Source organism: Dryobates pubescens, chromosome 2 (assembly GCF_014839835.1).
Source record: "Dryobates pubescens isolate bDryPub1 chromosome 2, bDryPub1.pri, whole genome shotgun sequence".
NCBI lineage: Eukaryota > Metazoa > Chordata > Aves > Piciformes > Picidae > Dryobates > Dryobates pubescens.
In genome coordinates, this window is record NC_071613.1 from 34,144,055 (window position 1) to 34,158,030 (window position 13,976).

At 37.5% G+C, this 13,976-nt stretch overlaps 1 protein-coding gene across 1 annotated transcript in view; it reads right to left on the minus strand.

The window, feature by feature from the left end:
* Nucleotides 1–1,620: 1,620 nt before the first annotated feature.
* The window catches only part of MYO3B (myosin IIIB), a 193,080-nt gene continuing 180,724 nt past the window's right edge, over nt 1,621–13,976 (minus strand). The window contains exons 34-36 of the mRNA XM_054173114.1: nt 4,218–4,324; nt 3,797–3,843; nt 1,621–2,585 (exon numbers count right to left, since the gene is read on the minus strand). Of these exons, the coding sequence (XP_054029089.1) occupies nt 2,432–2,585; nt 3,797–3,843; nt 4,218–4,324 (308 nt within the window). The 3' untranslated portion in view covers nt 1,621–2,431. The remainder of the gene's footprint in view (nt 2,586–3,796; nt 3,844–4,217; nt 4,325–13,976) is intronic.

Below are 13,976 nucleotides of genomic sequence, written 5' to 3' on the forward strand. Positions count from 1 at the left end.
TCAATTTCTGGTAGCTGAGAGTGATACAAGCTTAACAATTGGGAAGAAATAAAAAGAAGAAACCTAAGGAATGTACTTAGGGAGTGTTTGCATTTTCCTTGTGCTTTACCATTTAATGTCCTGAAGCTGCTCTTGTTAACTCCGGCCCCCACATTGAGCAAAGCACTCAATCACATGCTGAAATGTCATTGATTTCAGTGGGACATAGGCTTTGGCTTAAGTGCTTCACTGAATTATGTATTGTTTTTCACTTTTCCTTACTTCTTTATGAAATTAATAGCACTACTCAGAATAATGCTTCACCCAGTGGAAGGTAAACTGTTGGTTTTTAGACAGGTAACAATACCTAACTGGAAAACTAACTACCCTTTAACTAAAACAACTGATAAATAACTCTAACTGTGCATAACAATGATGTGAATTGCAGTAGTAATAAACCTTCATTTTCCCAAGTAGTTTTCAAAAAGGAAGGAAGGACGGAAACACAAATCATCAATATTGCTAGAACTCTATGTGATATCTGCCAATATTGTAAGAACAGAACAACTCATTTGAATCTTTAAAAAGAATGTTTTCTGTCCAGATGTTACAAATAAATGGTGAATTTATACATTGTGCAGGAAAAGACAAGTTATATGCCATTCTTGGTACATTTTGACAAAACATAAAGGAACTCACTTGCACAACTGCACTAATATTAGGTGCCATTCACATCTGCACTGCATTTTTGAATATCATTTATTCATCTGCACCTGCTCACTAATTCTCTGTTGGTTAACTAGTTTCTACACTTTAAAGGCTCTAAGGTGCCTTTAAAGTGTGTCTACCCAGATACACAGCAGAGGAGACTGATGAGTAAAACTGAAGGATTTCGATCTCCGGCCAGATTTGAACTTTCAATTTCAACCTTCTGCCACATTTTGGGTGAAGAATGAGTAGAGGATTGCTCTTCCTGGAACAGCTGAATCCTTCTCTCCACTAATCTGCCCTCCCTCACAATGTCTTTTTAAAGTTTAAAGCCTATGCTGAAATATTTCATTACCTTTTCTCCTTTGAAACCCTGAAATTATTTTTCTGGATTAGGAATGCCCTTGCTGCACGTGGGTATTATTTCTCACACCGTCTTTCCTTATCCTGTGGTCAAAAAGATGGTGCCGGTGAATCCCGGTAGTAAGAAATTCTGTAGCTTAAGGAACAGGTGTGAACTGCATCTCTACAAGGAAGAAGGTAAACCCATTGAAGGGGAGATAAAAATAAGGATCATAATTAGGTCTATACAACACAATGTCAGATTTAATCAACATGGCTTCTCCCAAACAAAAAACAACCAAACAGAAAGAATAATTTGGATCAAATTTATAAGGCAGTACATACTTTTATTTCCAAAAGTTTTTGACAAGAGTTGCATTGAAATTAAAAAAAAACAACCCTAAAACAGAACACAAAGAATTGTCACAGATCAAAACTATGTCTCAGAAACAGAAAGTAAAAAGTAATATGAAATAGTCAGCTTCTGCCACGAAACATTTACCAGGAAACCATCTCAGAGTTCAGATAAAGTTACACAGTTTCATCAAGGGTTTGGAAACAAAGTGAAAAGCAAGTATAAAAATTTGCAGGTGACATTTTTTACCTTGCTACATGCAAGAGGGCTGTGGAATTATAGGAATCACTGGAGCCCAGAGATTCAGGTTAAGAAAGAAATTAAATGCTTCATGGATAACAACAATAATTAGCCATAATGATGCTTTCAGTTACAAGGGTTATAAGAAATAGTGTTGGAAACACTAGCTTTAAAACTGCTTTGCCTGTTATATTTGAAGCATAAATGTGTAAGTTAAGTATATGGTAAACCACTACTTCATAAGAAAAAATATTTACAAGGTAAAATGAGACACAACTATTATTTTAGATGATTTTACTCTGTTCATTTTGTAGTGTTAAAAGCCATACACAGTACAGAAAGTTATAAAGGATAACATTTAATACCAGTCTACTGAAATACAAAACATCTCCACCATGACCCCAAATGAAAATTGTTAGTACAGTGTTCTTTTAATCCAGTTCAATTCCTTGATCTTATTTTTCACACAGCTCTACCAGCAGTTGTGCCAGCACAACAGAAGGGATGGCACAGGGTGGGAACAGCAGCCAGGGGAAAGTAGGAATGAAGGGGTCAGAACTGTACAAACCAACCTTGCTACTAAAGAAAGGCATTTGTTGCCAACATCAATACATTCAGGTAGTGCTGCACCCTTACTGGAATTGCTATAGAAATATAGCTAAATGGGACAATCAATAGCTGCACACCCAGCTCTACATTAGTGAAAGAAAGTTACTAGCTGAAATTGTACTTTTTTAATATCTTATATTAACACACACTCAAAGTTGATTGGAAGAGATTACCAGCATGAAAATACTCTTACCAACATTAGTTAATAGAGTGAGATTCAGCTTGAGCAAAAGACACACCTCTTGAAGAAGGAGGAGAGGGGGAACTGAGAAAGCTGTCATCTTCAGAGGTAGATTCAACAGCTGACAATGATTTGTAGTATTCATCCTCTCCATCCAGCACTTTGATTTGGCTTGAAAGAAAACAAACAACATTTAATAAGTTAAAACATTAATTCTGTCAATGTCTTCAGAAACAGAAACTTCTCTGTGGATGTGAAAATGAGCAGTTCGAATACAAGAAAGGAATAAAAGAAAAGATGGGATGATTTTATGAGAAAGATAGTTTTCACTTACATTTTTACTTTGTTATTACTTCTTTATGACTATGTTCTGAATGCTTCTGAGGATCAGTGAAATGCAGTATAGTTTTTCATTTTGGGTGTATAGAATGATAGACCAACTTTTTGTGTCAAATGGGCAATGTGGCTTTTTTGTCCATGTTCCACAAGTAGGGTATGATTTTGGTATTGTATTTCAGCTGATGGTTTGCTGTGAATACAAGCCATATATCACATGGCCAAGTTTTGGGGAAAGCCCTACTGACATCAAGGGGCTTTAAGTTTCCTATGATGCATGATGAGTACTACAGTCCTGTATTAGTGTTTCTATACCCTGAAGAGGAATACAGACTTTTTTAAACTAGGGGAGGTAAAATAAACCAAATCTTGAGCAGTCATGCAAAAGTTTTGGCATTAGCCTTGACTCAAAGACCTCCTATTCATACAGAAGATTAATTAAAAACAGAGGAAACAATACAGAAAGTTATTGTGTATTTTTGGAGTATTGCAAGACTAAGTCCATGAAATATTCTGGCAATTGTATAGTAGCCAGCCTGGGTTTTATAAATTGATTTCAGTGATTTCTACCTATTACCAGGTGGTAACTGCTCATGTGACAATGAGAACTGATTCAGTTCCATGCAAAAGGAGCAATGCCTTTTGGGCTTAGTGGCCTGTCAGTTCTTAAAAAGTGCTTCTCCAGGAGGATTAAGAAGCCGGTTTTGAGTGTGCTGCTGCAAAATTGACAGTCCATGTTCTAGGTCACAGAATGTGTTTTCACACCCTTCATCTGGCACCCTTCCTGAGTGCTAAATGCACTTAAAAACATTGCCATAGTAGTACTCAGAGCTGGAGAGCCTATTTTGTAAGAATCAGTTCTAGTGTCTGCAGTCAGCAGTACATGCAAGTTTTACATTTGCTTCTGTAGAAAATGTCCAGTGTCAATGTACAGAAATATGCTGTTTATTTTTAGAAACCTCTCTAGAAAGTTTTGCATATTCTGTAGTATCACAAAGGACTTCTTCTGTTTACAGTTGCTTAGAACTAAGAAGACAGATATTTACCCAAGTTTTCTTGGCTTCCTCTTGCTCCCTTGATATTCTAGAGTTCCCTGTGGAGAGGGCCAAGAACACACAGTCAAAGCAAAGCAGCAAGTCGTTAATTTTTAATTCAAAGTGATTTTGTGTTGAATGCAAGCAGATGCTGATAATATCAGAAGTCACAGCATAATTTTTTTGATCAAAGGGCTCAAGTGAGCCTGATGAAGCATGCATCTTGCTCGTCTTTGATAAACCACATCAATTATTCACCGTGAAGGCAGACATCCTGACATGAAAGCAACAGATAAAGAGCATAAGCACATGTTCAAGACGAGAGCAGAAGAACGTGGGGGTGGGGCTGGAGGGTCTGAAACAGGTATTAATAACAGAATTATTAACTGGAAACAAAGCCAGTAAAACAGCTTTATTGCCACTTTGAACTCACGTTTAACTGGTTATAGTACATGTTGTCCTCAGGGCTATTCAGCATTTTGGGCTGCTGACATCGTCGACGAGGTGTTCTCAGCTTCTGTTCAAGAGAGTTTTCTGAATCTACAGTAAGATAACACAATTTAGTTTTAAGCTGTGCCAGGTGCTGTGAACGCCTTAGCGTATTTTAGTCTGTAAACAGTCTTTTCTTCTGTCCTATTTGGTCTTGGACTTAGTAGAAAGTCTGTCCTATCCAAAGTAAGAACACAGAAATTTGGAGATCTTTGTTTTCTTTTTTGAAACTTAGTTCAAACACAAGTTTTTAAGCAGAACTTAATTTTTACCTTTAGAACATTTTTCATTCTTCCATATATCTGTATTGCACAGCTCCTTATTCCTTTCACACTTTTATCCTAGTATCTTCTGTTATCTAAGCAGGAAATTAGGTATATTGTGACTAGCTAGGGATGTATCATTCAGCAGCAGCAAGCCCATTTTTCTACAGGAGACAGTAACAAAGCCTTTTGACTGATGAGTCTTAGTCTATTATCATCATTTTTGTTATATAAAAAGGATATCTTCTTGACACAGCTCTCTGTTTAATCAGAGCAATCAGACTGTTTCGGACTTAGGGTCTCTTAATATAATTTGTGGCGTGCTGTAAAGTAACAGTTGCTTAAAGTCATCTGGAAAACAGAGTTTGAAGATGAAGGAAATATTTCAGAAGGGGTGGATTTTGAAAAGAAACAGCATTTTTATTATCTCTCTTTTAAAATTAAGATTAAAAAATATATTGTGGTCTGCTGCATTCTAGTTTACAGGCATTTTCTGTGGCACATCCTCTAGATTACCAAGAAAACTATCTTCATTATAAACCAAAATCACTAGGTTACTAAAAGGCATTGTGGAAGCTAAGGAAAGGTCATTCACTTTTCAAAATAATTACCCCAATGCCTTTGACTTCTCAATAAAATCAGGTTTTGGTGGCACTGAAGGAAAAATACATATCTTATCACATTTGCATTCCGTAGTGCATGGAAAACATGCTCCAATAAAAGAGACCAGTGCGTATGGCTTGTGCAGATGTAGGGCTCTAACCTCACAAATCCGTATGCAAGATCTGGCCCAAAGGAGCAGATAATATTTTGAAGGAAGTTTATTAAACAGGTTTACAGTTTGCAACTATTGTATTTTCTGTAATCATGGAGTGAGGGGAGGAGGTGGTTGAACTTCCAGAAAAATGACTGACTGTTCTGGGAGATTTTATCTCTTTCACTATCTTTCTCCCTCTCAACAGTAAAATTTGAAAGCTATTAGTTTCCTCTCAGCATGGGACTGCAATGCCTGTGTGGGAGTGGAACACTTGTTTCGTGCCAACTGTCATGTTCCCTCAGAGCAACCTGGGAGGGATGTGGGTTAAATGGCCACCAGGGAACTGACTGCAGAGTTGGGTATAAAATTTAAGAACAATTTTGTAGAGAGAGTTTACATCTCTCTAGTAACACACAATATGTTTTAAAAAAAATACCCTTATGTTGCTTGCTGATTTAATATTCAAAGGTTCAATGCTTTATGCTTCCAAGTTCTGTAAACCTTTATGTTCTTGCTAAAGATATTGTAATGGCGGAGCCTAAACCTTTGCTACTTACCTGTACTGTACATAACCAGACAAGGTAGAACCTGTTCCAGAAAATACTTCTGAGGAAATTGTGTGCCCAGGTAATATCTGTATCTTTGGGAAGTTTCTGTCTAATATTCAGATAGGATATAGGTGTAGTTCTGCTCTTTCTGAAGTTTTGTGGACGTTTTGCAAGTTTTGTGGAAGACCTGCCATAACTACATTCTGCTCTCTCTCTCTCTCCATGGAAAATCAGAAAGTTAGTCAAACTGATTTTAGAGCTTTCTGTCTCAGGACATTAGGGTCTGAAATTTTTGCAAGCTATGTTTTCAGACAAAAGGCCATATGAATTCCTTTTTATAGCAATGTAACTCTCAAATATCTCTCCACATTTTTTATATATATATGTATGTGTGTGTGTGTATAAAATTGTAGTAAGAGGCTGGTATGAATGAAGATGGTTCTGCATAATTTCAACCAAACATAGGAGGCATTCTTATTTCTTTCCCCCCAATGCTATTGTAACCTTCATGTTGTCATTTTCAAAATACCTGTATGTATCATCTTTATTTTAAAAATATCTTTTATTCATTAAGATTCTTAGACACTAATATTTTGCTCTAGTTTTGAATCCTGACATTTAATTATTTCTGTGTATTCTATGGGTGGTCTGCAGCTTATGTCCTCCAAAGGAAATACCCTTTCAGAGGGCCCATTTGTCTTAGTGTTTAGTAGCACACTACATGAACAGTACAAAATCTGGAAACATTTATCATAAACTACCATATCTGGAGAAAATGGTATTAACATGTGCTCAACACTCAGCAATTGAATAGACATTTTAAATGCTGTTCCAAAATATTTTGCTTTCAGGACAAACTTAAAGCCACCAATAAGAAAAAAAATCACTTGTCATTTCAATAGCAATGGCAGCAGCATTGGTATCATTACACAGATCATTGTCTACACTGCACCCAATTTGTGCCAAGTGCCTCTGGCACATCCAGGCTCCTGAGCTTGCTACAAATTTAGAGACCAGATGAGAGAGTGAGCACATGCCTTTCCTCCAGGTTGTCCTTTAGCATCATATTTTAAGCAAGAGCTCTGCCCCTCTTTTGTCTAGAAGAGAACCTCTCATTTCAAAATCTAAATGCAGAAATGCCTTAGGTTACAATTTATTTACTAGTAAATTCCTTGCTGCAGTGCAGAAATAACATAAGAGTATGCAAAATGCCTTCTGCCAAGCACACAATTTCAGCTGATAGAGGGTAGCTGAGGTTCTGGGCATCCTCCTCCTTTCCTTGTTCAGACCCAGAGATGCTGATACACACAGGTGAGAAGGCTCACAGGGATGCTTCCCTAAAGCTACTACAAAATCAATGCTCCTTACAAAAAGCAAATGAGAAACTGGCAAATGGTTATATCTGTTGGAGAATAAAGTATTCGTAAGTGAACAAAGTCTGAGGGTGTTTCTGTTTACTTCTCTATTACCACCACTGGTTATCCTTTCTATTTTTCTGATACGTAAGAGCCCAAGCCAGTAGACCCAGACCTCAGAGCTCAGAGAGATTCAAAAGACATGTGTTTTCAACTAAATGCAAAATCAAACAACCGAGTTACACTTCTAAGAACTGGGAATGGCATAGCTGGAAAGCAGTGTCTCCAGGAGAGACTTGGGAATCATATGAGATGTTAGATGTTCTACTGAATATGAAGTAGAATGGGTACAAAGCAGATGACTACTCAACAGAAATAGGGAAATAGTTTTATCATAGAGTACAGGATTATTAAGTGGGTGCTGTAAACTGTAGAATGCTTTAAGAACAAGAACTATGTGAAATCTAGAAAACCTTCATATGGTGAGAAATTGAAGACTGTTCTATTTTCTTTTTTCCACAAGAAGCTTAAGGGGTGATTCGAAGCAAGTGTAAACCCCAGTGTAGAAAGTAGAGGGTTTGTCACCTTCTGAAAGAGAAGTCTGAACTGTCTAATGGTCAGATGTGGAAGAAAATTTCAGACCAGAAATACAGCATACACTGAAAGCACTCAGTCAGGAGAAAAGAAATATTTAGCTGTATGATGGAATATCGTGTCGAGATTGAAAGCTTTCAGAAAAGGTATATTTTGACTCAAACAAAAGTTAAAAACTATTAAACATATGATGTAGATAATTTCCAGCTTGATATGAATTAATTTATATTTTAATTTTTTTTTTTTTTATCATGAGTTTCAATCTGCAGATGATTTTGTATTGATCTTTTGATATCTCGGATATATTTTTCACTTCTGAATTTTCATGTGATTCTCCTTTTTTTGGTTTCTTATGACTGAAAAGGAAATATTTTTCTTCAATTAGATATCACATCCATCATACTGACACTTTTTATTACATCTTTTGACTTGGAGATGATTAGCACATTTCTTATTTAGATGATTTTTACTGTTTAAAAATCCATCCTTGCCACAAGCTGAAAGGAACTCTTTTGGAAAAGGACAAACTGCCACAGTAAGATTTAACAAGATTTCAAAATGCTCTGACACAAGGAGTTTTGCATCTAAGATTTGGGCTCTGACCAATACTTTCAAAACAGTACCTGCAAAATTTTTTTCTAATGACTTCCCATTAGGCAGATGACATCATTTGATATTCAGTGGAGATCTCATCTTAGATGTCCTTTTAGTCCTGCTTATCTTGGTATTGAAAACTTGAGGTCTAGACACTGGGTGCACTTTTCAGAGGAACTGAGAATCATCAGATTTTGCTCCCTGAAATTAAACTAGGGTCTTCACAACCTCTTCATGATTAAACACTTGCTTCAAAAACCCCTTGCTGCTGATAATCTTGCCACACATTGTTAATTTTTCCTATATAGAGAATTCCACAGACAAAATGCTGATGAAGCAGAAACAGCTGTATTTGGAACTTGTGTAATCCACTGACATGAGCCAGACTGTTTTAAGGTTGGTGCAGCACAGAGGGGGCTCTAAGCTCTGGATGACGTCTTACTTTTAGCAAGGAATACACAGAAGGCATCTTTGCCAGTGTGTGAGTGCCACAAAGCAGATTGCATAGCCAATTCCCTTGCCCAAGGGACTCCATCAAGTACAATGCATACTGAAGGGTGAAGCTCTCATTTTCCCGCTGAAGCCATTTACTGAAAGCAGGTTTGGAAGGGGTTAGTCTTGTCTCTTTTTCTGTTATAGGAGAACACAAACCTTGTATCACAGGAAGGGTAGTCTTCTAATTACTCAGATGGGGAGATTCAGAGTACAAAAAGGGGCAGGCTGCTAAAGGAAAGACAATGGGGCCATTTAGAAGATCATATATATTATTTACAAAGTAAGTAAATAAAGCAAATAAATGAGTAGGACCAAGAAAAATAGTAAGCATGTGACTGATTTCCAGTCTATAATATCAGATGAAACATGAAAGTGCAATCCTTAATTATAAGCAAATATTAGCACAGACTCATGGGATCTCATCATAACATCTCAAGGTCTACATTCATGAAAATTTAAGCAATGTTTAAAATCATGTTAATTTGTTCTTTGTTTGTTTCTTTTCCTGCCAGCCTAATTTATTCTAAAAGTCTCTGGTTCTCAAGCCTGGATATATTGATCATGCCTATGTAAAGCATTGTTATAGCCTAGGGAGAAGACTTTTGTGGAAAAACTTGTCTTTGTTCTCCTTTGATAGTTTATATGTATTTTGATGTTTTCAAGCTTTTCCAGTTTTGAATCATTTTTCAAGGCAGCAAGTTAACTTCATTTTTTCTCTTGAAGTCTTAGGCAAATGCAGAAATGACCTCACAATGATAACATACATACTCCTACTGGACTGGATGCTAAGTGGATCGTTGTGTGCAGCATGTTGATTTCAAGGAACGGCTACATCTTCTGTGTCATACAAGTCTGTTCAAGCAGAGGACACAAGGGACTAGTGATTCTGGTCCCACTCATATCAATGTTTAATAGGAGTGACTGTACGTTACTTAAGCAGTAAAAAATGCTGTAAGTTAACTAGGCTTTATAGTTTTAATCATTTCAGCTTTATTTAAAAAAAGTGAGATTTTCCCTCCCTTTCTCATTCCCATGATTCTCCATCATTTGCACAAATTTGCATACACCATAAGCAGAAAATAAAAAACTTGCCTGAGAAGCAGAGTGAATGCTCAGGCAGTTACCCCCACTGAGCTCCTGCTGCGCCTGCCCGCCTGCCACACTTAGGCCAGCTAACGTGAAACTATCTCACACCCCCCCATACTAAGCTGCAGCCAGTGTGACTTCAGTACAAGCACACGCTCAGCAATACCAGGACCTCATCACAGGGTATTTGTACACTGCCTGCTAAATGCCACCAACCATAAATACACCAGAAATGGGGACAGGGTAACAGGTATACTAAGTTTCATGGAACAAGTACTGTAGAATAATCTGTAGCTGCATTTGGGAGTAATGAAGTTATCAGGTCTGTGCTATATACTATAAATGTAATTCTGTTATAATAGTTGTGCAAAAATGCTGGAGGCTGATAGAAAATAGGCACGTTGTCTCTGAGAGATTTTAGTCTCAGTACAAGCAAAACCACATCAAGAGACAACAACACATGGTAGACAAAAATAAAGAGCAAGAATACTTAGTGACTTAGGTAATAAGGTATTGTCTCTTTCTCTTTTGAGGTTGATGAAAGGGAAAAAAAAACAAACTTCAGGGAAGAGAAATGGACAGGAAAAGAATACCAAAAAGTGAATCAGTCAAGTAAGATACTGAGACATTATGGAAGGGAAGAAAAGGGAATAAACAACCATTAATGGTAAAGCAGTAGAACCTACGTTCTGGTGCTAGAAGATCTGATTAATTTAATACCATGAGGAGCCTGGAGGCATACCGTCTTATTTAACACTATTAAATATAGTAATTCTCTCCAGGATACTTCACTCTTACCTAGCAGTAGCTTCTGGGCTCTGAAAATGTTCAAGACCTTCCATTCTGTTGATGTAGTGAGATATAGTATGATGGGAACCATTCTTGCCATCAAATTCCTTCAGTCCCTTACTCTACAGAAGAGTGTCCAAGAATATTAATAATGGCTAGTGCTCACAGGCTGGAGGTGACAAGCAAGCATGGACAGAACAATAAATCAGACATCCTTTGAGGAGTTACAAGACCTCAGCCGTTGTTCACTCTTATAAAACACCTTATTGGAGCTTCATGTAAGTGTTGCTAAAGAAAAGGACATTAACTACTTTAAAAACTATGTATAAATGCTTAGAAAAAGTGATTAATCCTCAGCAAATCCTGCAACTCCAGTGCACTCAAAGGTCTTCCTTGGATTTGATAGGCAAGAATAATAATTTAGATTTAATTACTTTCAGTGTCAACTACTTTGTCAAGTCTATAGCTCCAAATGTAGTTACCAAATTCACTGAAAACACAGAATCTGGAGGGGATAAAAAGTCCTATAATATAAAGATTCAGAATAAAACCAAGTTTCATGACCACCTCAGATCATGATCACCCACAACTGTGGTAAACTAGAATTCTGTTTATTCAGATGGAGTGTGCTCATAATGCTGGGACTGCTAGGGAAACTGGTGTAGCCTCTTTGATGTCATGTGCATCCCAGAATCTGTAACATACTGCTAAAACTGTGAGCATAGCCTTTTGTTTATAACCATAACCAGAATTATTTGAATACACACACTGAAAGAACTTGTAACAGAAGCAATGCATTTTCTTCCACCCAGTGATTCATTACTTAATGGCTTCAATTTGGATAGTGCAGTTCTATGCGCAGCCATATGCTTTAGATTACAAAGCACACTAAGGAAATCGTAACTTTTTCAAGATGGTGTGTAAAGGCTGTTTTTTGCATCTGTTTGTTGCCAACGACCCAGATGATACTGTAATTAGACCAACAAATATTTTACATGAAATCAATCATTTATCTGTCTCTGAACCCTGAGACAATTACTTTTCGATAGACTTTGCTGGGAAACAAGATCCATAGTTAGAATGTTTGTTTTTGTTGCTTTTCCCCCCATCCAACACAATTCTGATCCTTAAGTATTTGTCAGTTCTTTCAGTTTCTATTGTGAGTGATTTAACTGCAGAGGGGAAAAGAATGATTAAACAAAGCACACCAAAGAACTAAACTGTCAGTGACTAACACAAGTAAGATTCAAATCTGTCAGCAAACAGCATGCTTCTACAAGTACAGTCCTGAAGACATGTCTTCCTATACATGTCAAATATACACAACCCCTGCATGTAATAACATCTAATAGTGGGCTCCAGAGGTGTGGCAACAAGTCAACTAACTAGACAAAGCCTAAGAGGTTTACACAGATACAACTTTAACTTCAGGGAAAAAAAACCCGAAACAACAAACTATACTGAATAGCAGAAACTACTTCTGGACAATGAAGAAAATGTAATTGATTATGAATTTTCTTCCAGTCCTTAAACTTGACCCAAGCTGGCTGTGGAAGCTGCTTTTTCGTCAGTTTCTGTGATCTTTTCAGAAGAAAGAGTTACTGATGAAAACCAGGATATTTCAGGTATGCTGTAATCCTGACATGTCAAGCTATGCCAGGGGAAGTTTAGGCTGGAGGTGAGGAGAAAGTTCTTCACTGAGAGAATTGCTGGCCATTGGAATGGGCTGCCCAGGGAGGTGGTGGAGTCACCATCCCTGGAGGTGTTCAAGAGGGGATTGGATGTGGCACTTGGTGCCGTGGTTTAGTAGTCATGAGGTCTTGGGTGACAGGTTGGACTTGATGATCTTTGAGGTCTCTTCCAACCTCATTGATTCTATGATTCTGTATTTCCTGGATTTAGAAGACTTGCTTAATCCAATAGCCACCATGTGGTAAGAAATAGCTACCTTACATTGCTATGTGAGGTAGGTGATCTGTCTCTTCCTGTTTGAGCAATGCTGTGTCATCAATACAAGTGAATGAAGAATTTTGTAGAGGGAAAAAAAAATCTACTGAGAGCAGTTATAAATACAAAGATATAACTTCCAGATCAGGAAATCCCCGAGTCATAAACCACGCTAGGCTGGAGAGCATTCTGGGCACATAGCTTTGCTTGCCCTACTTTAGTACTATACCCTAGGCTTTTGCTCTTGGCTACTGCGACAAAGAAGAAATTAGGCTAAATATACCTGTACTGGACTAGAAATGCTCTCTATTGTGGCTTTTTTCCCCCCCTTTTGTCTTTTTTCCAGGGGGCGTTGGGGGGAGCTGTGAGGTTGCTAACATTCAAACAAACAAGAAAGAAATCCACTTAGAATAAATTCAAGCAGACCAAATCCCCAAAAGACACCTGAGGTAACTCCTCACAAGGTGTGTATCAGAATCTTCAGTGCAAAGACCATTTCAAGGCCAACTTTAACCACTAAGGATGGTCATACTACACTTGCCTTTTTGTTAGCACTGCAGCAGACCAGCCTGACTTCTAGAAAGTAGAAGAAGAAATCCCACACAAAGAGAAGTACAAAGGGAAGCTAGCATTCCTCAGTTTTCACTAAGCATTCATATGGGGTACTAGTCTTGAAGTAGAAATACTGATACATCTAAATAGGCATAGTGCACCCAGAGGCTTGCCAGGGTGCAAGCTTGTCCCAGCAGCATTGTGTCATGGTTGGGACTCAGCCTGTTGGTGCAGTTTGTTTACTGAGTGAAGTTAAAGAAAACAAATTTAGAAAGAAACTCTAGTGAGTATTGTGTCCTTTCTTGCCGTCCAAAGTAAAACCACATCTCATGTTGGAGGAATGAGAAATTTTCAGAATTGTCCAGAAACAAAGGATATAAAAAAAATCCTCACAAACATAGCATCAACAAGCCACTCATTATTAATTCTGCACAACAAGATGACAGCTATTTCTTCAAAGAAGAATTAGGGTGATTAGAATTAGAGTTTGATTTATTAAATAGTTTTGGCAACTTTATAAATATCATGACAGTGTTGTAATTTTTAAAGTTATCCTCCAAAGTACATTTGGATCTGCTAATGCACAAGTTTTTAAACTGCAGATTGTGGATCTCAAGAGCTGCATAACATGTGCCTCAGAAAACCCACTGGACATTTGGCACTGATTCATCTTGTGGATTCTATCTAAGAAAATCAAAGCATGTGGAGAAAAAAAGATGAAAC